Source organism: Nycticebus coucang, chromosome 4 (assembly GCF_027406575.1).
Source record: "Nycticebus coucang isolate mNycCou1 chromosome 4, mNycCou1.pri, whole genome shotgun sequence".
Taxonomy (NCBI): domain Eukaryota; kingdom Metazoa; phylum Chordata; class Mammalia; order Primates; family Lorisidae; genus Nycticebus; species Nycticebus coucang.
Genome location: NC_069783.1, coordinates 18620840 through 18644692, shown reverse-complemented (window position 1 = coordinate 18644692; position 23853 = coordinate 18620840). Strand labels below are relative to the sequence as shown.

The 23853-nt window shown below is 55.0% G+C and overlaps 1 protein-coding gene across 2 annotated transcripts; it reads left to right on the top strand.

The window, feature by feature from the left end:
• The first annotated feature begins 312 nt into the window (after positions 1–312).
• SDC1 (syndecan 1) lies at positions 313–20994 on the top strand. 2 transcript variants are annotated; one of them, XM_053588898.1, is made up of 6 exons: positions 571–923; positions 1115–1398; positions 17128–17209; positions 18244–18722; positions 19243–19387; positions 19573–20994. In XM_053588898.1, exons 2-6 carry the CDS (start codon positions 1333–1335, stop codon positions 19740–19742), a joined length of 942 nt encoding a protein of 313 aa, XP_053444873.1. In that variant the 5' UTR covers positions 571–923; positions 1115–1332; the 3' UTR covers positions 19743–20994. The 2 variants fall into 2 exon arrangements, with proteins under 2 accessions (XP_053444874.1, XP_053444873.1); XM_053588899.1 differs by lacking the exon at positions 1115–1398 and having other exon boundaries at positions 313–923.
• Positions 20995–23853: the final 2859 nt, after the last annotated feature.

The window sequence follows — 23853 nt, the reverse complement described above, 5'->3', positions numbered from 1 at the left end:
CGTGTCAATTGTTCCTTCCTGCATGACTCAGAAGATTTAGTCCTCTTAAAGAAAAATACTGAAAACTTCCTGGGAGGCCAGGAAGTCTTAGGAGTCCTTGATTCCCAGTTCAGCCAACTCAGTTCTGGTTCTCTGCCTGAGGAAGGTGGGTAAGGCAGACACCATCTTTGGTCTCTAGGTCCAGGTACGAAGGTCCCTTGGCACTATCTCTCCTGTCTATCAGAATGTGGGTAGGGCCCGTCCAGTTCTTCCCCCTTGCTCTCATGGCCATTCCCCTCACACCTGCAGACCTTCAAGAGCCTAGCTGGACTGAGGTGTCTGATGGGCCTGGCAGGGAACCTTGAAGAAACAGGAGCTCAACTGGGGCTTCTCAGATCAGCATGCCTGAGGTCACCCGGAACAAAGCGGTTATTTATTTCAACTTTTAGCTCCGAGTATGAAGAGAGAGGGCATTGTCTTCTATAGAAAGACGCTGAGAATTCTTTTTCTTTAACAGCTCTTCCCCAGTGTGACCTTCTAAAGTAAGGCTCCAAGTTCCCAGCACCTTGTGGAGGACTAGGAGGACGCAAGCGTACATAAGAATCCCATCCGCGGCCGAGGGAGAGACAGGGAGTGTTGGGGGTCCATCCGTTTCAGCCTCGGTTGCCGCGAGACCCCAAACAGCTGGGAAAAGCGATCCCAACCTGCGAGCGCGCTCCGGGTTCACGTCCAGAGGGCGCTGCAGACTCGCGCCCAGAGGACCAACTCCCACTCCTGCCCCTCTCCTGGGCAGCGCCCCGGTACTCTGAGCCTGAGAGCAAGTGGGTGCACCCCGCCTCACCACCCCGGTGCAGCCGAACTTAAACGCCGGGAACCACAGTTTGCGGGAACCCCCGCTCTGAAAGCAGGCGAAGTTCAGCCGCTGCCTTGCTGGAGCCCCACCGGTTCGGACTCCAGGGGGCGGGCCTGGGCGGGGCTTGTCCGGGGTGGGGCGTTCCAAGGGGCCGGGCCGCTCTCGGAGGCTCGGCGGGCGGGGTTCTGGGGGTGGGGACTGGGGCTGGCCCGGAGACCTGGCGGAGCTGGGGGTGGGGGGCTAGTTTTTGCAACTGCTAAGGGCCTGTGGGTTTATTATAAGGCGGAGCTCGGCTGGAGAGGTGCGGGCCTGATCCGATCCGAGCGCAGAGGAATCTGGTAGTAGAGAGCGGACTCCAGCGGGGCACTCCAAAGCCCTCGCTTAGGACAGCAGAGCGCTGGGCAGGCGCCCGAGGTAGCATCGCGCCGAGCGACCGGCGGAGCCGGCCCTTAGCCCCGACCAGCGCAGCCCGCCGAGCTCCAGCCGACGGTCCAGGCAGCATGAGGCGCGCGGCGCTCTGGCTCTGGCTTTGCGCGCTGGCGCTGCTCCTGCAGCCGGCCCTCCCGGTGAGTGCGGCCCCCGCCGGCTAGGAGGCAGCGGGAAGCCGGGGCTAGCCGCCAGCCGCTGCCGGCAGCGGCACGTGGAGGGGGAGGGGAAGTGGGGACTTCCCTTCTTCCCGCGCTAGCCTAGAGGGCCAGGGACCGTGAGCCCCGAAACGAGGGCTCTACCCGAATTCCTTCTGCCGTCGGTGGGTGCTACACCGATCCCGCAGCTCTGGGTCGGGGGCTAAGGCATCCCGCCGAGCAGAGCCTGCACCGGGGCCCAGCGCTCAATTTTGTAAAACGTCTCCACATTTGTCGGAGCCCGCCAGCCTGCAGCGGCGCCGAGGGTCCCCAGCTCCCACCCCCCCCTCGCCCGGGCCACGGCGGCCGCTGGACTCCCGCGGGTGACCCAGGAGATACAGTGACCGTGGCCACAGCGCCCCTCCCGCAGACCTAATTCAAACCAGACCCATGGGCTTGCGCCCCAAGCGCCGCCTAGCCCGGCGCCCGCCCCTCACGCGGAGGCAAGTTTGGGCGCTGTGGATCCGGCGCGGGAGCGGGCGTGCGCGTTGGCCAGGGGAGCCGGGCCACTGCTGCGTGGGGTATGCGGGCGGACGGCTGCGGGGCCCTCGGGCTTTTGCTTGGCTGGTGGAGGTGATCCAGGCCGAGCTGGCAGCGGGAGGTTCCGGGAAGTTGGCCTGGGAATGCTAGAGACCTGGAGGAGCCCAACTTGTGGGTTGCTGAAGTTGAACTGGCTCGGGAGGGCGCGCTCCGCTGCCGAGCATGGCTGAGGCGCGCGGGCGCCTTCCACACCAGTGGACCCGGGCATGGCCTCCGCATCTCCGGCTCGGCTTTGTGCTGAAGCCGCAAGGAGGGAAGGCGGGTCCCTTGGCCCGCCCTGGAGTGCTAGGGAGAAAGGAAGGACAAATGTGGAGCTCGAGGAGGGGGAAGGTCTTTGGGTGGCATGCAGCATCCACCTTTGGCGGGGGTCAGTCCCCTTTAAAATGGGATGTGGCCGACAAAGAGAGGCCTGAGGGTCCCAGAAAGTGGATCTCCCGCGCCAGCCGCGGTCCACTAGCCCGCCTTCCCCAATGGGGGCGCTTTGTTCTCGGCCCCTGTAACCCTTTCCTGGGAACCGCCCCGCAGCGCCGGGCCCCAGCGCGGTCTGGGGGCTGGGCCACCGCCAGGTGTCAGCGCCGGCCCCTGGGTGCCCACGTCCACCCCCCATCTCCCGCACCCGGCGGTCCTCCTGGCGGGATGGCTCGGCCATCTCTGGGGATGCGGAGGGGAGGTACGCAGCCAGGGGCGCTTCCCCTTCCGGAAGTGGCGGTCTCTCGCCACCACATCTGGACAGCTAGACTTCCCCAGCTCTGGCAAAAGGAGGCGTGAGGGCAGAGAAGGAGTTCTGCCGCGGGGTGGGGGTGACATCTGGACGAGTGACCCGCTGCGAGTGATGCCCTCTGTAATAGTAGCTAGCTTTGGGGTCTTTGGCTCACATGAGAGGAGTTAGGTACTGTTGTTTTTGAGACTGATATGTAAACTGCCTTCCTTGCTTACCAGGTAACCTGAGCTTTCACACATTGGAAGACCAGGAGAGGTCCTTGCTGCCTATTGCCTTGCTAGCGAGTTGGACCTTGCAGGCGGTGCATCTGGAGTGCCCCTGGGAGGGATGTGATTTCTGAGCTGGGTGTCTAGTGCACTCCTGGCGTTCAAGTCCAAGAAGTTGCTCTTTAGGGCTGTGGTTTCTATGGAACTCAGATTGTGCCTGGAATTGCAGTTACGACTCTGGAGGAGACAGTGGAGCTAGCTGCTTGGCTTACCATCCTGCCCTGCCTGGCATCACCTCCCTGCTCTGTTCGCTCCAGGCCTGAGAGGGGCCTGAGCAGGGGATGCCAGGGTGGGGCATTCCACTTATTTCCTGCGGGAATCAGGGACTGGTGGTTCCTTTGCCTGCCTTGTGTGAGGCAGACATTCCTGTGAGGTCAGAGTTTTAGTTTCTGTGGGCTGGATAGGGTCAGAGGCTGCAATACAAGGCATTATTTCTTGCCCAGAAATGTTGACACTTTATGGAGACATAGGGCTTAGGAGGCAAGAGAATCTCCAAGGGGAAAGGAAGGAGGGAGGGAGGTCTCAGGGAAGGTCCAGAGTGCAGGGGAGAAGCTTCCTAGAAGAGGGGGTGCTCCAGCTCATCCTGAAAGCATCGACTTGAGCTTTGGAGTCAGACTCTGGCTTGGAGCTTGGGCATTCTTTTTTCTTTTTCTTATTTTGTAAAGTTTAGTTTGTTGCTGTTTCCCAGGCCTGCCTTGTCTCCCTCTTATAGTGAATGCCCCTGTTTGCATAAGGGGGAGGGGTGCATTATATGTCCTAAAGAGCTCTTCGTTACCCCTTCCCTAGAAGAATAAGGCAGTTGGGATTTGATTAAAATAGGAGAAGGTGCCCATGAGTAGCAGAGATCTGGCCCTGTCCAAAGGTTTGCCTTGGCCCCAGTGGGAAGCAGGTCAGAATCCCTCTGGGGACCAGCGAGATAGGGAGTGACTCCTGAGTGCCTGACTCTGAACGGGCTAGGGAGGCTGCTAGGGCAGGAGCTTGCTCAAAACCACTCCCAAGAGACAAAAACAGGTTTGTCTGAAAAGGTTTCTCTGTTTGTGTGTGTATATCTGTGTTTCCTGTGGTCTTTTGTTTCTGCCATGTAGGAAAAATTACTTGCTCTGGAATAGTTATTTGCTGTTTTTCTCTCTGTCTCTTTCTTGCAAGGCATAAAATCCCTTTTGCCTTAATTATGGGGGCTAGTGGAGACATTTCCCCATGTACTGGCAGAGTGGGTGGAGGTAGAAGGGGAGGCACTGGCTGCCTCCCCTCGGCCTCGGAGCCTTCTAGAAGTGATGTCACCCCTGGCTTCAGCTCCCCGGGGAGGGTGGAGCTGGTTTAAGTCTCTACCTGTGGCTCAGGATGGGGTCCAACAAAACCTCATTAGCACGGATTGGTGGGGAGAAGGGTTAGGAAGGAGAAGGGCCTGGAAAGAATTGATGAAAAGTTTTGACTTCTGCAGCATTTTATATAGGAATCTTTTCTGTTGCTGCAGAATTTTGGATTCTTGAAATCCCTTGGGAATGAGGTGTCCTTAGTATGCAGGTTTTTTTGGTGTGCAAAGAATCCTTATTACCCTCAAAAGTACTCTTACTTTCAGCAGGACTCACTGAAATATTTATACCCCTTCCTTTATCAACAACAAAATGCTTGGCATGCTTTAATCTCCTCTGGATGCCAGGATCATTGTCCTTACAGTTGTGCTCGGTCAGGGCATTGCCTCTTGGGTTTACAGGAGCACTATGCCCCTATGCCAGGTGCCCCCAGGTTGCTCTGTTTTGAATGTCTGGACTGTTCTTTTTCCTTTGTCCATCCCTCTGAGAGCAGCCAGAAGTGACATTTGTTTGCCTGGGGGTAGCAAGCAGTTTTTCTGTTCAGTTGTAATTTGTTCCTTTTCTCCAGCAGTACTAAGAAACTGATCAGATTGGTTACAATTATTTCTGAACCAAGAGTTTTAGGATCTGAGTAAGACTTGCCTGTGAGTAAGGTTCATAATCTGCAACGGATTTTGTGTTGCGTGTGGGCCTCAGCTGGGATCTGAAGGTTTATTGTGCCCCTCTGCCTCCCTGCCTCCACCTAGAGAAACAAGGAGATGCTGGCAAGGTGACGCATTTAGAGGCCTCTCTCACTGAAGAGATGAGTAATCTCTTGGGGGGGGGGGAAGTACCTGAAGACACCCATGTCCCAAGTTCTTTACCCTGGTTTGATTTTTAAATGACTTGGCGGTGACAGGTAGCTTAGACCATCCAGGCAAGAGCCATTGTTCTATAGCCTGGACTGTTACTCTCCACTTTGGTCCTGTCTTTTCTGTCTTCACAAATGTTTTATGTGGATCTTAGTTCGTGTTTCTCTATAATCTGCGCCCGGACTGTTTGGTGGGACTGAGACAGTTTTGCATTAAGTAGAGCCGCAGGACTGCTTCTCAACTCTGCCACTGATTCACTGCGTAATCGGGGGTGAGTCACTGTCCTTCTAAGGCTTGTTGGCCTCATCTGTAAAGCGGACACCATAATACCTGTTCTCCCTGTCCTCATTCTGTCATTGGCGTATTCATTTCACAATGGATGTGTGAAAGTACTTTGTGATGAAAGTGCCTGAGGAAAGTTAGCTATCGATATAATTAAGGGAGCCCAGTGCTTAGTACTTTTCTACATTCTTATTTAATATTTATCCCTTTACAATATATAATATTATCGCCCCTTCTTATAGATGAAGAAGCTAAGGCCTACAGAGGTGAGGCTCCCCCCGCCCCAAAGGGACAGCAGGGGCAGAACCAGGATTTGTGTGTGTGCCTGTGTGAAGGCGTGAACACATCAAGTCTCCCCTGAGAAGCCTGGATCTTGGGGGCTGGCTGAACCCCATGAGGCCTACCTGGTTTGTCGTGTAGATGTAAGCATTTTGGATGGGAGGGCATTGGGCTGGGCTTAGCTGGCCTGAACGGTGCAAACCCTGAGCATTGGGCAACATTTTGCATTTATGTTGAGTTCAACTGATGGCTGCTCAGGGACAGCTAAGAGCTTATGGGAAGCCTAGTGAGACTCAGGAGGGCAGGGTGGGAAATGTGTGGGCTGTAGCCCAGACACCACCCATAGGTCTTTGGCTGGGTGTGGGGTGGCCTGTTTGGATGGTGCCCTTAAGCTGGAGCCCTAGTAGCACCAGCATACACTGGGGAAACATTTGTGGAATTATTAGATTATTTTTAAGCCTGGGAAGCGGGTACTATGGTACAAGTTGGGCAGCCAGAACCTAGGATGGCTGGCTCCTCGCTAGGTTCACCCGGTGAATGCCAGGTTCTGCTGAAGGGATAGGAATTGGACACTAAATGATTTTTAGTTTCAAACTGTTGCCTCATTGCCATCTTCTTTTCACCAGCCAATTATGGAGTATTGGATAGAAAGTGCCTCTTGAGGCCCTGCCTGTGACCAGAGAGAAGGAATAGGTTGAAAGGAATCTGTGGAAAGAGGGCTTTTGGTGCCAAGATCCTGTACACTGGAACACAGTCAGTACCATGTCGGTTTCTTCTCAGCTGTTCTAGCAGAGGTTGGGTTTAGGGTGGGAGCATACATTCTGGAACCTAACTTTGAGTGGGACATGAGCACCCAGGGGAAGACAGGCGTGTTTATATCCAGGGGACAGGCTGTGGACGTGAGGCTGCAGAGGCAAGACCCTGGGCTTGGGGCTGCGGTAGCAACTATGCAGTTTCCAGGTGCAGGTGGACATGGGGAGCCCCTCCATGGCTTTCCCCAAAGACCAGCTTTATCTGTGCGATGTTATTGTGACTGCCTGCCTGGAGAAGCTTAGGTTTGTGTGGACAGGCAGCATGAGAAGAGCCCTGGTGTTCCCAGGCCTGAGCTGGGTCAGTACTATAGGAGCCCAGAGGAGGCAGAGTTCTGAGTGTCCTCTGGAAAGTGTCCTGCTGTCTGTCATATCTGTCATACCGAGCATGTTCGGTGGGGCTGTGAGAGTGGAAGGGAACTTACAGAGCAAGGGAAGCCTGCAGCAGGAAATTTTGAGGCTTAGGGCTCAAGTCAGGAGCTGGGAAGGGTGGTGGCCAGACCTGCCTCCCTCCCACCTGCCTGGTGGCCTTTCTTGTTGATTTGTGTACTCAGTCAGACAGAGGCTTCTAGATGTTTCCCTTTCCTACCCCTGGGCCCTGTGGGAGCCCCTTAAGGGTCTCTAACCTCCTGACATTAATGGCTTTGTGGGTTGCCTAATTATACGTAGAGGATGAACCTACTCTGGCTCAGCTCTGGGAACAACTCTGCCCAGTGGTCACCTAAGGATTGAAGCCCCACGAGAGGCCCTGTGTGCATGTGTGCATGTGTCCACACCTGTTGGATGTGGAGTGTGGGGTGGGTCCCTGCCACAGGCTCCAGATACAGTCTTGACTCGTTTGTTCGCTGGGCATTCCTGTTGTTAGGCTGTAGTCCCAGTTTTGGGGAAAACTGGTCACCATTTGGCCACACCTTCCTCATAAGCCAGGATGCTCCTTCCTCTCTGTCTCCCTCCATGGTGGTCTTTTCCCTTTGTAATTGCAGCTCTGACACCCCCTGGCTATAGAAGTCTGCAGAAGTTATTCCTGCAGAGAAGGGCAGCCAGGACACCTGTCTTTCCTACTCTCAGCTTAGCTCCCAGCCCTGTGTGACCTGGCCAGCCCGTTGCCTCCTAGGTTGCCCATCTGCTCAAAAGGTCTCCTTCCCTTCCTCAGTTCTCAGAGCCATGCAATTGCAGAGACTTTGTCGTAGGAAAGGTGAAGGTGAACTGAAAGACTTGTCTGGGCTTCATGGTCTTCTGCCATTATTCCTCTGGGGACTCAGGGAGAACTAGCTGCCTGAGGGTCATCTGTGGGATGGCATATCGGTGGAGGGCAGGGCAGGGCAGGATCCTTTGAGCCTAGTGTGGGAGGCAGGGTAGATGGAGGCTCCTGGGCAAGGCAGGGCTGGGGGTGGGGGCCAGGTGATGTTCTCTGTGCACATGGGGCATCCTGGCACCTGCCCCTGAGGCCTGCTCCTGAATAGGAATGAAAGCTGTGTCAGGCAGGTTGGGGCAGTGGGGAGGTGGGCGTGGTCATTGGCCCACTCACCAGCTGAGTCATGGTGCCAGGCCCACAGGTCCTCCCTGGGGACCTGCCCAACCAGCCATGACCCACTGTGAACCCACTGTGTGCCAGCATGAGGTGGGAGTACAGTAAGGCACAGGCTCGGGGATCTGGCTTCCAGCCCTGGTCCTGCCTCTTTACTTTGAATGGCTTTGTTCGGGGGTGTCTCTTGGCCTCAGTGAGCCCATCTGTGAAATGGGGGGAGGGGGCGGGAAGCAGAAGTGAGCTCATGCTTTTGGGTGTGTGTGGCCTGTCGTGGCTATGTGTTATGACTGGTGGGTACCTGCAGGGCTCCTGCTACCCCACGAGGATTCTGCCTCAAGCATTGAGGGCTTTGTGAGCCCTGCCTGGCTTGACCAGATTTAAAACCCAAACCTGAGCACTTGCTGTGTGCACAGCCCTGCTCAGCAGGAAGGGATCCATGTCTAGTCCAGGGTACACATGAAAAAGAGGGTGGCCGTTACTGGAACCAGACAGGAGGACTGGGCTCTGCAGATCGGCCAGAGGGGCAGTGACGATGACAGACATTCCCCAGTCAGAGGAAGGGTTTTGTCCCAGGGACCTTCAATACAGCAGTTTTAAAGTAAGAGCTTCGGCTGTAAGATGGGACATTTTTGGAAGCTCCAAACATGTAGGGCTGCTTCCTGGCTATAGGCAGGGTTAGGGTAGAGGGTCTTCTTGGGTGGGCAATAGGAGCTGCAGAAGCCACTAGTCCTGCTCAGGGACCACTTTTGGGCACCACTCATCTCTAGAGATGTCGAAAGGACCGGCTATCCCACTATCATGACTTTAGCCCAAATTCAGTCTTTCCCATGTGGGGCTGGGCTATGCAGTGCTGTGTGTGACCACACTGGCTCTTTGGATGTGTTCTGTGCAACTCAGAGGGCTGAGAGACATAATTCTGGTGCCTGGCCTGGTGGGGGAGGAGAGTTGCATATCTCCCAGGGTGAGAGGTGGGAAGGAACTTCTGGAGGACTGAGGAGCTTTTGCCCACTCGAGGCATCTGACATCCAGAAAGCCCTTCAGGACTTGGGCTCTGGCCTTGCTGCCCATGGGACTGACACCAGGGTTGGCTGCTGATGATCCAGTGGCCCTCCCTAGTCGGGGATGAGATTGTGTCAGTCCCATGGCTGAGGCACAGAGTGACATTGGCTTTCCTCCTCCTCAGTCCCCTAGCATCCCTACCTCCAGGAAATTTTCTGGGGCCTTGGAGGTCCTGTATCCTGTTCTGGACAGACATAGTGGTCAGGTTTGAGCTTGCAGGGCCCTAGGCTGTGCGGTGTTTTGGGAACCTCTGGACCGTCGTGGAAGCTTATGTCACTCCAGCTTTTCCCAGAAAAAAACAGGTGGTGCAATGCTGCTGTTATGGTGATTGTATCTTTGCCAGGATAGGGCCTGAGGGAGGATTTGGGGTAGCCTGCCCCACCCCCAACAGGTGTTCTGAAGGGGACATGGAGCTGGGGACTGAGCACAGGTGGAGTTCTCCCTGGGGCCAGACCTGGTTGTTGTCAAATCCAGCAAAGTGGCCCCTGAGCTCTGTGGGTGAATCTGTAGCAGTGACCTAGGTATCCTGGAGGAGAGTCATTCTTACAGATCCTGTCTGGGAGCTGGCGTGCAGTGGGCATGGCCATCTGAAGCTGAATGCCTGGGTCTGCCTGCCTTGAGGGACCCAGTCTGGGGTCCTGAAGCCATGGGGTGTGCAGGGGAGGTAGGACCCAGAACTAACTGGCTACTTTGTGGTGGTTAGTCCCACCTCAGGCTAGAGCAGAAAGTTGTTGTGTGGCGGCTGGGAAGGGCAAAGGACACTGAGTCTGGCCCACCTGGATCACATCCCAGCTTTGTCACTTCCTTCCTGTGTAGTCTTGGGCATGATTCTTCCCCTCCCTCTAAGCCTCATTTTCCTCATTTATAAATGGAGTTTCTCTCATCCTGCCTCAGGGCTTTGGGAAGGAGTCAGGTAAGTAACATGTGTGATATGACTGGGGGCCCCTTCCTTGCCTGGAGCAAAGAGGAGCACATCTGCGCAAGGGCTAAAGCTGAGCTGCCATGGGGAGCCCCTGGAGGTGCCCCTGTGGCCGTGACTGGGCAGGGGTGCAGCCTGACCCAGTGGGCATATAGTCACAGTGTGACGGCCTGCTGCTCTGATCCCAGCAGTCATGACATAACACGGTCTGCAAACATGGCTTTTGCCCCTTCTCAGAAACCTGAGCCTTCCCTGGCAGGCCAGACTTTGCTCTCCTCTGCCTGAGCCTCTGCCAGAGGCTGCCTCCTGACCTAGGGAGGTATGGGCTGGGCTAGCAGGCACCAGGGCAACCCATGTTGCCTGGGCCCCAAATTTCTGGCTGAAGCTTGTCCTAGAGAAGAAGCTGGGTTCTCCGTGGAGGCCGACCATGCTGGACTAGGCTGCGGGGTGTGGGATGGGTCCTATCCTGTGCTCCCTCCAGTGGATGTGATGGCTGTTTTATTCTGCCTGTTGGCTGTGCCGAGATGCGTGGTTCACAGCACACCTGCTGGCCTCTACTTCAGTGCCTTGTGCCGTTGGTCAGGTGACAGTCTCTCTTTGCTTCAGTTTCCTCATCTGTAAGATGGACATGGTACCAGAATCTAAGGTGGTTGTGAAGATCAAATTAATTCAAGGAAAGTGCTTAGATTAGTACCTGCCACATAGTACTCAGGAAATACCAGCTGAGATTATTACTACCTTTGAAGGCCCAATTCAGGTGTTTATATTCTTGGAGAACCTCCAGCTCAGCCAGAAGCTTAGATTTTTCTCCCATCCCTGACTGTCCCTGAGCCTTAGGTAAGGTGTTCTGGCCACTTCCCTTCCCTGAGCCCCTTACCACTGAGACTGCATATATAGTCTCCCCTTCAGTTACTTCAGCACCAGAAGAGGCTGTGAGGGCCCAGGAGCTCTGTGCTTTGCATTTAAGGCTGTTCAAATCTCCCATCTGGTCAGGAGGGCAGGCCGCTTGAGCTGGGGCTCACCAGTAATCTTAAGGAGTGGTCCAGCCTCTTCAGACACGGCCTTTACAGAAAATTCTGTCTTGCATCATCTAAGCCAGAAGGTACCAGCCCCACCCTCTTTTAGGAGCCCCCTGGGACCTCTTCAAGGATATTCTGCCCTTCCTGTGTCTCTGTCCAGGCTTCTCAGCCACCTCAGTGTCCACTCAGTCTGAATTGTACTTCTGAGAGGCAGGTTCCTAGGCTAGCCCATTGTTCTTCTGTACGTGGGAAGAGAAGCCATGTTCCTCTGTGGCTCAAAGGAGGAACAAAGGGAATTTAGTCTTCCTTTCTTGGGTATGGTATTTCCCATATCCATATTCTGACAAAGGTTAAAAACTTTGCTCTTGGCATCTTTCAGCCTTCCTTTCCTTTTATCCTCCTTTCTCCTCTTCTGTAGCTCCTACCCACTCTCCGTGCCCCAGTTCCAGAAATAGCCCCTCCCCCCCCGAACTGACTTTTGTATACTGCGAGTGACTAGTACCCCTTTGCCCTCCAAGAAGCATTTTTGTTTTCAAGGGGATATTATGCAATGACAGGGACATTGATGGGAGAGATTTTGGTGATAAACTTGGGGCATGTTCCTCCTCCCCTCCTAGACACAGCTGGAGCCCTGGCTGGCTGCAGGTGTGTCAAAAGCTACAGTTTCTGCCTCTGTGAAACTTGGGGCCGCTTTATTTAGCCAGTGCAGGAGGAGGACACATGCCAAAGGTGTCGGGCCCCCAAACCTGTAGGACTGCAGTTTTAGGGGACCTCGGACCTGGCCCTAGGACTGGGGACTAGCAGGGGACTGGAGGAGCCTTCTGAGAGCAGCTAAGGCTGGGGGAAGGGAAGTGCTCTGGAGGCCTTGGCTGCCCCCTCTTTTCCAGAGTCACCTTGATTTGGGATATCCGTGGTGTCCTGCCTAAGCCACAATTCCCTTGGGAAGCTGGCAATGATGATAGCAAGTCTGTGTGAACAGGTGTCCCTGTCTCCCCACTCACAGGTCTGCCCACTGCTGAGTCCCATGTTGCCCAACTCACCCCTCAATTGGGCAGCTTGCTGTGGCTACTGCGTCTGGCTGTCCCTGGAGGGTGAACCTTGACTCCCCAGCCAGAGAGCATGCAGAGAATAGAAGCCACAGACTTGGGCCTAGGAGCCCTCTTGCCACTATTTTTGCCAAATCCTCATTGTATAGATAACCTGAAGCACGGTCTTTTCCAGTAATTTGGGAACAGAGCCCAGGCTGTAACCAGGGTTTCCCCATCCTGGGTCTGATCATTTCCTTTGGCCATCCTGTGGTGGCTGGTGCTGTGGGTCCTTGAGGAAGGAGCATGTGACGAGCCTTGGGGGACAGACCCCTGCTGGCTCCCAGAACAGCAGCAGGCACTGAGGCTGGCACTGCCTGGGCTGGGCGGCCTTGCTCAATGCTGGAGCAGTCTTGCCCTTCCTGGCCCAGCCCAGCCCAGGTTCTGACAGGTGGGGAAAAGCAGAGGAACTGGTCTTCCAGCTCCGAAGCTCCACACCCAGCCCTGCGCTGAGCCTGTTCTGAGACTAGTCCTGGCACGTGGGCCACCGAGCCAGGCGCCAGATCTGTGAGGGGAATAGGCTTGGGGGTGCTGGTGGAAACACTGACCTGGCTTGCTCATCGGGGCTGGCACTGCACTGCTAAGATCCCCCTCTCTCAACAAAGACCCCTGGCCCCTGGGTACTACAAGCAGGCAGGGGGAGGGCTAAAAGGCTTGTGCTGTGACTTTGATCTGGATTTCCCATCTGGGAAGCCCTGACATTGCACTAAATGGAAAATGCTACTGAAAAATGTCTTTCCCTCAAGCTGAGCCCCTGCACTGGAACCCCCACTCCCCAGCCCTCCACCTCTGCAGTGAGGTGTCAGGGTGGGAACTACCAAGAGATGTGTAGGGGGTGCTGTGTGGTGGGGAGCCTGGCAGTGCCCTCAGGGCTGAAGGCCACAGGAACCTCCTGGCCTGCCTGCTCTGTCCCCTCCCACCCTGGGCTGGCTGTCACTCCCTGCCTGTCTTGCCCCCAGCAGGTCCCAGCTTGCCTTGTTCTCGGTGGAGAGTCAGGGAGCTGATAAAATATGGTGCCTGTCCCCGGAAATGCTGATGCTGCCTGGAGGCAACTGGGGGCTCCTCCCTCCTGGGAGTGGCTCCAGCAGGGAGAGTTCAGGGTCTTGAGGCCCAGCCTGGAGCTCTGTCACCTCAGCAGCCTTCCTGGCAGGCTGTGGAGTTAGGAAATAAGTCTTTGGAGAGCAATGAGGGGTCCGCCACCACCTGCACATCCGGGGGCAGGAGGGACCCCGATATCTCCTGGGCCTTCCTCCCACCCACCCCCTGCATGGGTCTGTGGCCTCCTTATCACCTTGCACCTCCAGCCTAGAGTGTCAGAGCCATAAGAGTTTACAATTATCCAGCCAGGCCCCTTCCATTTTCTGGGTGGGGGAAGGTCCAGAGAGAGGCAGAGAGCTGCCCAGGTCACCTAGCACAGGGGCTGAGGAATGGGACCTGCCCTTTCCCTGAGACCCTTGGTCTGACCTGCCTGGTCAGTTAGTGTTTAATCAGGGCCAATGAACAAGGTTGTGTGGTTTCCCACAGAGGGAAAGTGGTCCCAGACCCACACCACAGGGCAGCAGGGCACTCGGGGGGCGGCAGGGTAGGAAGGGGAGTGGGTGTTTTGCAGCATTCCCTCCCCTGACCCCTCACTGGCACCCCTAAAATTTCACACTGAGGCCCTGCAGCCCATGCTTCCCACTTGGCCTTCACCCCTGGGCAGCTCTCCCTTGCTGGGTCAGGCTAGGCCACTGCCTCAGGTCAGCAGATGGAAGGTGGAGGGCTGGGTCCTCCTAGGCCGGCTTTAGGCAGACACTCTTGCTTTTCCTTATGACCTGCTGCTGGCAGTGCAAGAATCAAAGGGTGATAGGTGGAAAGTGTTCCCTGCCTCACAATCTCCTTCCTGCTGGGCCAAAGCCCTGACCCCAGAACTCCTGGAGCCCAAGAGCCCAGGGTGGCTAAGATGTAGATGGGTTAACCATTCTCCTCTTACTCCCTGTCCCTTAGATTTCATGTGTCCCCAACTTCCAGGTGAGTCAAACCTTCTGGCTTTGGGCTTTCAAATCAATGTCTGCCTTGTGGGTGAGGAAGGGGCAGGGTGCGTGGCCCTTGCTCTGAGCAAACAGAATGCATGGGCACCTGGTCTGTGCTTACCACAAGGTTGTCAGTTTGTTACATAAACAGCTCATTTTCCTGAGACTTATAGAGGTTAAAGGCTGGCTTGTCTTCTGCCTGCCCAGGTAGCAAGAGGGATCTGAACTGAGCCCACCTGTTCCTGAGAGGGGCAGCGTTCTACAGACTGTTCCCACAGCAGGCCTGGGAGATGAAACCAGAAGTCCCACCAAAAACTTTAGACTTATTTGGTTCCTTGGTAACCCAAGTTCAAACTCAGCAATTTCTGAGTTCTCAGCGCCCTCCTCCCCAGGGGGCTGAAAACTCCCATTTTCTTTATCCAAGGTGCTGTCACAGAAGGTCCAAGCTGGAGGTTTGGGAAGTCACTAGCCAGTCTCCAGAGATGGGGGAAAGGTTCCTTGAGGCCAGGGAGTTGGTTTCAGTGGAGAAAGCATTTGCTTAGGAGTTGTATAAACAAGATCACAGAGGGATAAGCAAGCGGGGCTAAGGGAACAAATTGCTTTTAAGAACTGGGCAGACCCAAGTCTTACCTAGCCCAGGGAGAAGCCCCGCTCTTGGGAAACTGTTGACCTGTTTGGGCTTTTCTGTGTAGGTGAAGGGTCAGCCTCCCTGCTGTTGGCCTGGGTCTGAGCAGGCTGTGTCTTCAAGGTTGTACGCAGTGTGCGTCTTCTCTGCAAGCTTCCCTTACCTCATCTGTCCAGTAGAACCTGGCTTCTGCTGGAAAGTTCAGTACTCTTTACAACACAGTAGAGGCTCGTGTGGTCAAGCCCCCATTCCCAGCCCCAGCTTGAGCTTTCTCTCTAAGGAAAGGGGTCCGTATAGCAGGAGAGGGTAAGGCAGAGACCTTGGGCCAGGGTGAAGCTATGATCTCAGTGAGTGGGTGGGGGGTACCTCTCTGTGCCTATTTGGTGGCTGGCATTCTTTGTTGCAGATGGGCACAGCCTTGGAGGTGGCTAGAGGCAGCTTCAAAGCTCTGTGGAAGCATCACAAGTATTTGAAGCACCAGGGGAGGGTATGGGTAGGATGTGCTCTGATATGGGAGAGGGATAAACTATGACTATTTATTCTAGATGGGTCATGGTGGGCTGCAACGTTTATTGTTGGGCCATGCGAGGCCCTTCTAGGGTCAAAACCTTACTTTTGGGAGGAGAGAGGGAGGGAACAGTTTTGCTTTTGTACTTTCAAAGGAAGTTCAATGTTATTTCTAGTCTTGCAGTTTCTACACGTGTCTGAAGTGTTTCTCAGACCTGGGCCCCTGTAGAGGTACAGCCTCCATCTGTTCCTAGTCTATTGCAGGGGTGCTTCACGAGGCCAAAGATCGCGGCTGGCCCTCCCTTCTCTGCTCTACTCAAGAGGGAGGCCCACCAGCCCGTGGCTAGGGCTTGGCAAGGCTTCTTGGGCTGAGGTGGCCCTGTTTCCTTAGAGCCCAGCAGCTTTAGGCCCTTCCCTCAGTCTATGCAGAGGCTGCTGGTGAGCTGGCACCCTCCTGCCCGCTCTTCTCATCAGACCCTCTCCTCTTCCATCCCACCCTTTCCTTAGACAGGGCTGTTGGCATCTGGGTTGCACATGCCCCAGAGTCCCTCTTCCCTAGGCTGAGTAGCTCCCACTCCCTTAATTAGAGCAATGGTCTCTGTTCGTGGGCATTTACTATGTGCCAGGCTCTGTTAGGTTCTTTACTTGTGTAACTTAATGGAATTTTTGCACCGGTCTCGGAATGTAGATGTTGCTATTATCCTCAACTTATAGATAAGGAGACTGAGGCCGAAAGTTTACTGTCATCCCCAGGGTCACGTGACTAGTCAGTGGCATTGGTCAGGGGTATCTAAAGCCTATGTGTCGATCTGTGTTCTGCTTCTTTATTTGTTCTTTGTTCTGGTCCCTGACGTTAGGGCCCTCCAAGGATTGGTGGCATAGCAGGTGGGATTGTTTGGGTCAGAGCCTTGCTGCTGAACAGAACTCTTAATGCCCCTTTCCTGCCGCTTGGCTGCTGGGTGAAAGGTGGGTCCTCTTTCCCCACTTGCTGTCCTGGGACCAGGGTTGGGGCAGAGTGGTCCCGACTTTCTCCCTGCATCCCAGGGTTTCTGCACACTGTGCACAGCACATTCCGTCTCCTTGGTCTCTGCCTCAGGAATGGGGCATAGGTTTTCATCAGCCATTTGGAGCTGGCCAGGCAGGTGGCATTCCTGGAGCTGCCATTTGCAAACAGGACCCCTCCCAGCCCACAGCCTGTTTCCTGGAGCCTTCTCAGTACAGAGACCCTTCCAGATGAGCCTCGTGACTACCCTGTGGTAGACAATATTCTGACCAGAGGCTCTGAACCCGGTCCTTACTGTAGAGGGGAGACTGGGCCAGGTGTGGGGAGGATTGTATGGCCAGGCCTGGGGCTGCCCTGTGTGGGCAGAGCGGTCCCCAGTGTCCATACCTGGAGTCTAGTACGCTTGGAGGCATCCTTTCTAGATTCAGGTTATTGTGGGATTGTTCTTAGTGCTCTTGGAAGCCCCCTAGAGGGGCAGTGTCAGCAATCTTGGCCTCCAGAGCTCTGTGCCACCTGCCCCCAAGACTTGATCCTCAGTGGTGGGTGAACTGATGGGGTCCCCAGGGCCCACAGCCTGTGCTCCTAGTATCTGTCCACCTGCCCAAAAGGTCTGGGGCTCCCTCAAAGACTGAGCTCAGTGAGGGCCCTGTCCCCTCTTGTGTGTCCTGTACCCCTGCACCCAGCACCGGGCTATGGGGGCCCAAGGGCTGCTCAGAACCACATGAGAGGGCTTCCTACCCGGCACCTGGGCTGTGCAGGCTGGGAGGTGCTCAGTGGCTATCTGGGATGGGTACCTAGCAACAGTAGGGCTCTGGCCTGGACTCTACTCACACCTTTTTCTGATCCTTTTCCAGCAAATTATGGCCACAAATGTGCCCCCTGAGGATCAGGATGGTTCTGGGGATGACTCTGACAACTTTTCTGGCTCAGGCGCAGGTGAGGCTTACACAGGCCGTGCTGGGGCAGTGGAAAAGGTGCTGGTGCTTATTGAGTGCATCCTCCACCCCAGCACCTGTCCCTGCTCAGCTGGGTCTGAAGGGGGGTGTTGAGGAAAGGCATGGGTCTGTGCTGTGCTGAGCAGCCTGTTACGGAGAAAACGTGGGGGGGTGAAGCGGAGGCCCCGGGGATCCTGCTGCACACAGGCTCGTGCTCCCCTCTTCACTCTCTAGGCAACCTTAGAACCCACCTTCGGAAGGTTATTTGACTTCTGGAAGCCCCTGTTTTCTCATCTGTGAAATGGGAATAGTACTTTGACCTGATAAATTTGTTTTGAGCTGTGAAGCCGCACAGGGCCTGCTGGGCAGTAGCTTTTCCATCAATGTTCCCTTCCCAATTTTCTCTTTCCATGGGCAAGAGAAATTTCTGAGCTGGGGGTGGTCAGGGAGGGCTGTCAAAAGAGGTGGCTTGTAGCTGGGCATTGTGGCAGGCGCTTGTAGTCCCAGCTACTCGGGAGGCTGAGGCAAGAGAATTTCCTAAGCCCAAGAGCTGGAGATTGCATGAGCCATGACGCCACAGCACTCTACCGAGTGTGACAAAATGAGACTCTGTCTCTATTAAAAAAAAAAGAGATGGCTTGTGAGGGAACCTTGGAAGAGGGGTGAGAGCTGAGGAAGGCACACTGAGGCCATCCTTGGGGGCAGGAGCCTTTCTGGGGAGAGGGCAGGTGGGACAGGGAGGGGCTAGAGAGGTGTGTGCACTGGGGTAAGGCAGTCGGCCCCTGAAGGATGCCAGCCCTCACCCCTGTCATGGCTGCAGGAAAGCTCCTTCCCTCATGGCCTTGCACCTTTCTCATGGCTGCCCCAGGCATGGGGAGCAGGAAGGGGTGCCTCTCCTTGCCCGTTTTCAATTCGAGTTTGGCCTCAGCTCCACCCAGGGCACAGCTTCTCAGGGAAGGGAGGGTTGCTGTCCTTGCTGGTTTGGGTGCTCTGGGGCCTCCTCCTAAGCTGCACACTCTGCTACTGGCCCTGCAGGTGCTTCTCAAGACACCACCTTGACGCAGCAGACCCCCTCCACTGAGAAAGACGTGTGGCTCCTGACAACCACATCCACAGCTCCAGAGCCCACTGGCTCGGAGCCCACAGCAACCTTCACCTCCGTCCTGCTGGCTGGAGTGGGGCCTGAAGAGAAAGATGTAGTAGTCCGGGCAGAAGCAGAGCCTAGCCTCACTGCCCAGGAGCAGGAGGCCACCCTCCCACCCAAGGAGACCACGCGGTTCTCAACCACTCATCGGGCCACAACAGCCAGAGCCACCACAGCCCAGGCACCTGCCACCTCCCACTCCCACAGGGACATGCAGCCTGACCACCATGAGACCTCAGCTTCTGCAGGACCTGGCCAAGTGGACCCTCACATTCCCAGTGTAGAGGACAGAGGTCCTTCTGCCACGGAGAGGGCTGCTGAGGATGGAGCTTCCAATCAGTTCCCAACAGGAGAGGGCTCAGGGGAGCAGGTGAGCAGCCTCTGCCTTTCCTGAGACTTTGGGTGGTCCCTAGTGCCTGGCACCCAGCAAGGCCAACATCCTGAGCCCAGTGAGCACAGGGGCCCACCTTCCTCTGCCCCCAGGGTCTCGCCTAGAGCAGGACAAACCACTCATGAGATCAGAGCAAAAGAGTCCTCAAAGATCAACAAAGAGAGGGCTTCTGAAACTAACTCAAAGTTTCTGCTAAAAGAATGAAAATTCTACTAAGTCTTATTTTTTATCTTGTAGCATCATGGGGATTTTGCACATTACACTAAAATAAGTCTCCTTATTTCTATACAAAGGTGTGTGATTTGTATGCAAACAAGTTTTCGAGATATGCCTGTCGTGGCCCAGCCAGGGTCTGTTGTGATGTGGCAAGAGGGCTGGGCTTTGGGTCCCAGAGATGGGGTCTCGGTGCGAGTGGCAGAGGTGGTCAGGCACAGGCCATGCGGCTGGATGCTGCTGCTGGCTGTGGCCTGGCCCCCCTAACCTGTCCTGCCTTCCACAGGACTTCACCTTTGAAACTTCTGCAGAGAACACAGCTGTGGTGACCGAGAAGGCGGTGGAGCCTGACAACAGGAATCAGTTCCTAGAGAATGAAGGGGCCACGGGGGCCTCGCAGGGCCTCCTGGACAGGAAGGAGGTACTGGGAGGTGAGTTGGGTCTCAGGTGGGTGGTTGGGGGACAAGCTGCTGCTCCGAGGTGGGAGGGGCTGTTTTTAGCCCTGGGGTTGAGAGCTGATCACAGCCAAGGCCACCTCTAGGGCTGCCCAGCGGGGAGGGACTGTGCAGGGCCCCAGGAGCCACGAACTGAGCAACACCCTGTCTGCCCGCCCTAGGGGTCATTGCTGGAGGCCTGGTGGGGCTCATCTTCGCCGTGTGCCTGGTGGGCTTCGTGCTGTACCGCATGAAGAAGAAGGATGAGGGCAGCTACTCCCTGGAGGAGCCGAAGCAAGCCAATGGCGGTGCCTACCAGAAGCCCACCAAGCAGGAGGAGTTCTACGCCTGACAGGGGCACTATCCTCCCCTTCTCCCACCACTCACTAGGCCCCCACTTTTCTCTTCCGTGAAGAACTGCAGGCCCTGGCCCCTGCTGCCACACCACCTTCCCAGCACTCTGGCCCACCGGCTGTTCCCTGCCCACGGAGTCCTAGGGTGCGCAGGGAGCTCCACTCTGCTTCTCTGACTTCTGCCTGCAGACTTGGGGCACAGAGGGTTTCTTGCATATGATCTTTCCACCATAGCTGGTGCCTGGCGTCATACTGTTCTGACTAAGTGGAGCAGCCCCTCCCCAGGCCTAGCTCTGGAGAGAAAGGGGACCCAACTGCGTTGGATCTGGATGGCCCTCTGTGGGTGGTGGCTTTGGGCTGATACATCTAGAGCACTTACTGGTAGATCCAACAGTCTGGGGGTCTTTGACCCCTGAGTGGCTGGAGAGGGCAGTTTAGGCTTCTTCAGAGTTCACACTGTTTCGTGGGGAAGTTGAATTTAGGTATCAATTCGGTTTTGCACATGTTCCCTCTAGTTTCTTTGTTCATAGCCCCAGTAGACCTTTGTTACTTCTGAGGTAAGTTGAGTAAGTTGACTTGGTATCCCCCATCTTGCTTCCCTAATCTATAGTCAGGAGACAGCATCAGGGTTAAGAAGATTTTTTTTTTTTTTTTTTTAAACTAGGAGAACCAAATCTGGAAGCCAAATTGTAGGCTTAGTTTGTGTGTTGTCTTGGAGTTTGTCACTCATGTGTGCAACAGGGTATGGACTATCTCTGTCTGGTGGCCCCATTTGGGGTGGCCTATTGGTGGGCTGGCCAGTCCTGGCTGCCATAGGGCCACCCCTGCTTTTGAGCAGTGGAGCCTGTGACATTGAGCTCATGGCCGCACTGTGGCTTGCGCTGCCGTGACATTGGAGGAGCCCATGTGAAGTGAATGGTGGAGGTATGGAGAAAGGACCTCAGAGTGAGTGAATGGGTAGCAGTGGCCCGGAGACTCTCTTGCAGACCTCGCCCCTCCTGCCTTGAGCACCCCGTCTGGGGGATGCTTCCTCTTGGAAGTTGACAAGAAGTGTCTTGGGCACAGCTGACTCTTTGTGCCTCCATGAAGGACCAGGTTCACCCTTAGCTCCTGTGGCCCTGCCCTCGGCTGGAATCAGGAATGTTTTCCAAAGAGTAATCGTCTTTTGCTTTTGGCAAAACTCTACTTAATCCAATGGGTTTTTCCCTGTACAGTAGATTTTCCAAATGTAATAAACTTTAATATAAAGTAGCCCTGTATCTCTTCTTCTTTCCTCTGTGCTTTGTGTACACGTGACCAGGCTTTTCTGCAAACACCAACGTATTGGGAAACTTGGCTGGCAGCTCTGTGCCTTCATTTTTCCCAGGTGGAGGGATTCTGAGTCCAGAGTCCCTCTGGTTTATTTGTCTTGTTTTGACTGAAATTCTTCCGGAGGTTGGTAGGTTCAGCCAAATCTTTAAGGCCCGATTTCAGCTTCTGTGTTGCTGAGCTTGAAACCCCATCTTCTAAATGGCTAAAGAAGGTGGGTGGCTCAGCACAGCTTGACCTGAGGCTGCTGGCTCTGATGGAGATGTGGAGCCGAGGCCTGCCTCACACACACTTTGGACAGCACACTTCCTCTGGGACCAGAGGCCCCCAGCCCAGGGCTCCCGGGTAATCCTGCACTTGCTTATTTAATTTGATAATGTTCCAGTGGCTCTGTTGGCCACTCCAAGAGGTGGGCTGGTCTGTGGATCAGAGACATACTGCCAAACGGGGGCAACTATGCCCTGTGTTCAAAACTGGGACTTTCTGCCCGGAGTGTATAACTGGAGATGGCTTGGGGGTGGGGGAGGGGTTTGTGACCATGCTCATCTAGTGGTCTGTGGGACGGCGCCACAGCCTTTGGCTGGGCCCATTTGTGTAACTACAATAAATGGTACTTGTCATTTTGGGCAATGGCTGCTGTGTTGGTGATTGAGTCTCTTCGTGGCCTGGGGGTGTCCTGCCCTATCACCTTCTTGGGGTGGGAGCCTACATCGGTCTCTTCCTCAAGGTTAGGAGGGTCTCCCTGCTGACTCCAAATTTGCTATTCTGGTTGCTTGTTGTGTGATTTCTGAAAACTCACTAGCAAATACAGTACAAAAGATCTAAAAAGGTCATCTGCACATGAGGGAACACAGCAGTGGGCGAGTTGGGGGCTGAGGCAGCACAGGGCACTGTGCGCTGCCGGGGCATCTAGTGACAGCCGCACCCTGCTCAGTTTTCACCCATGACATGGCCTGCTGTGTGTGGGAGTGTGTGCTTGCACCTTGTGTGGGATGCAGGGCTTATTGGATTGCCTGCTCTATGGTCCTAGTGCAGGTCAGCCCCTGACTCCAGAACCCAGCATGTCTTGGGCAGTACAGAGCAGGAGGCACCATTCCTTCCTGGCCTCTGCATCTGCTGGCAGGGCAGGGACTGCAGGCTCCAGGAAGCTTTAGAGGGTGGAGAATTGTACTCCTCTCTGCCACATTGTGCTCCGAAGGGCCTGGAGCAGGCATGAAGTCCTTAAGGTCATTCATTCACTCAGCAAACTGAAAACACCCAATGCCTATTTTCTACCAGTTCCCAAGGCTGGATAATGAGGTCCCAGTTGTAGAATCAGCCCCTAAATAGTAATGCTTTTATCAATAATGTCCCCTCCACATGACACCTACATGGTTTCAAGACCCCAAGCCCTGGCCTGCTTGCCCCTATTATTCAAATTACTTAAACCTTGTTCCTAGGGCCAGGGGTGGTGCCTCACGCCTATAATCCTAGCACTCTATGAGGCCAAGATCCGTGGATTGCTTGAGTTCACAGGTTTAAGACCAGACTGAGCAAGGGCGAGAACCCCGCCTCTAAAAATAGCCAGGCCTCTAGCCAGGCATTGTGGCGCATGCCTGTAGTCCCAGCTGCTCGGGAGGCTGAGGCAAGAGAATCGTGTAAGCCCAAGAGTTAGAGGTTGCTGTGAGCCATGTGACGCCACGGCACTCTACCCGAGGGCAGTACAGTGAGACTCTGTCTCTACAAAAAAAAAAAAAAAAATAGCCAGGTCTTGTGGTGGGCACCTGTAGTCCCAGGTACTTGGGAGACTGAGGAAAGAGAATCACTTAAACCCAAGAGGTTGAGGTTGCTATGAGCTGTGACACCACAGCACTCTACTAAAGGCTAAAGTGAGACTGTCTCAAAAAAAAAACAAAACAAAACAAAAAAATCATGCTCTGCCCTACGTATTGGTGCTGTGTATACTTAATCCCCCTCTTCTCTTGCTTTGCTGCCCTGCCCTCCACCCCACCCCAAAGGCACCACCAGGAAAGGGCTGCGCCCAGAACAGACTTTGCTACATGCCTGAGACTAACAGTAAAGAAGCCAGCATGGGAGTATTTAAAGGTTATCTGAAGTCCCTTGGGCACACCTGGCTCAAATGGTGTCTGCCCACCTCCCCTCAGGGACGTTTGGCAGGGGAACAATGGGCACTATTTCATTTTTCCTCCCCTTTAGACCCAGCCCGCAGCATGGCCTGGGTGTGTGTGTTTGCATTTTGCGTGGGCATGGGGGCTCCCTGGATCGTCCACTAGGAGTTCTTTCAGATTATTTTTCAAACATGTCAGCCATCTTCTCTTAGATTGTGTTGTGCTCTTAATTTGCAGCTGGTTTCTGTGTTAAATTGCATTTTTGCCGATCTTGCCTCTGGGGTTTTGGTCTGGATATGTTTTCACAGCCTGAATAAAGATCCTGGACTTGTATTCTGCTCCCTGCTCTCAGGGTGGCCCAAGGGAGACAAATGAGAAAGAGGTGTGATGGCAGAGAGCTGGGTGTGGGCTGCTGGACTTGAGGGCACCTAACTGGCCCGCGTGTGGGTCACGAAGGTGCTGGAGGGTGGCTGACCTGTGTCTGGAAGGACAAATTCACAATACTACCCTCTCAAAACAAAGGGAGAAAGGCATTCTTGGCAGAAGGCACAGCCTTGGCAAAGGTGAGGACTTGGATTTTGAGGCTCCAGGTGGAAGGGAAGGGCAAGCCAGTGTCAGGAAGGGACAGTCCTGGGGACAGGTCTGGGTATGTGGGGCAGGTAGAGAACACGGGCTGGGTATGGGATTGTAGAGG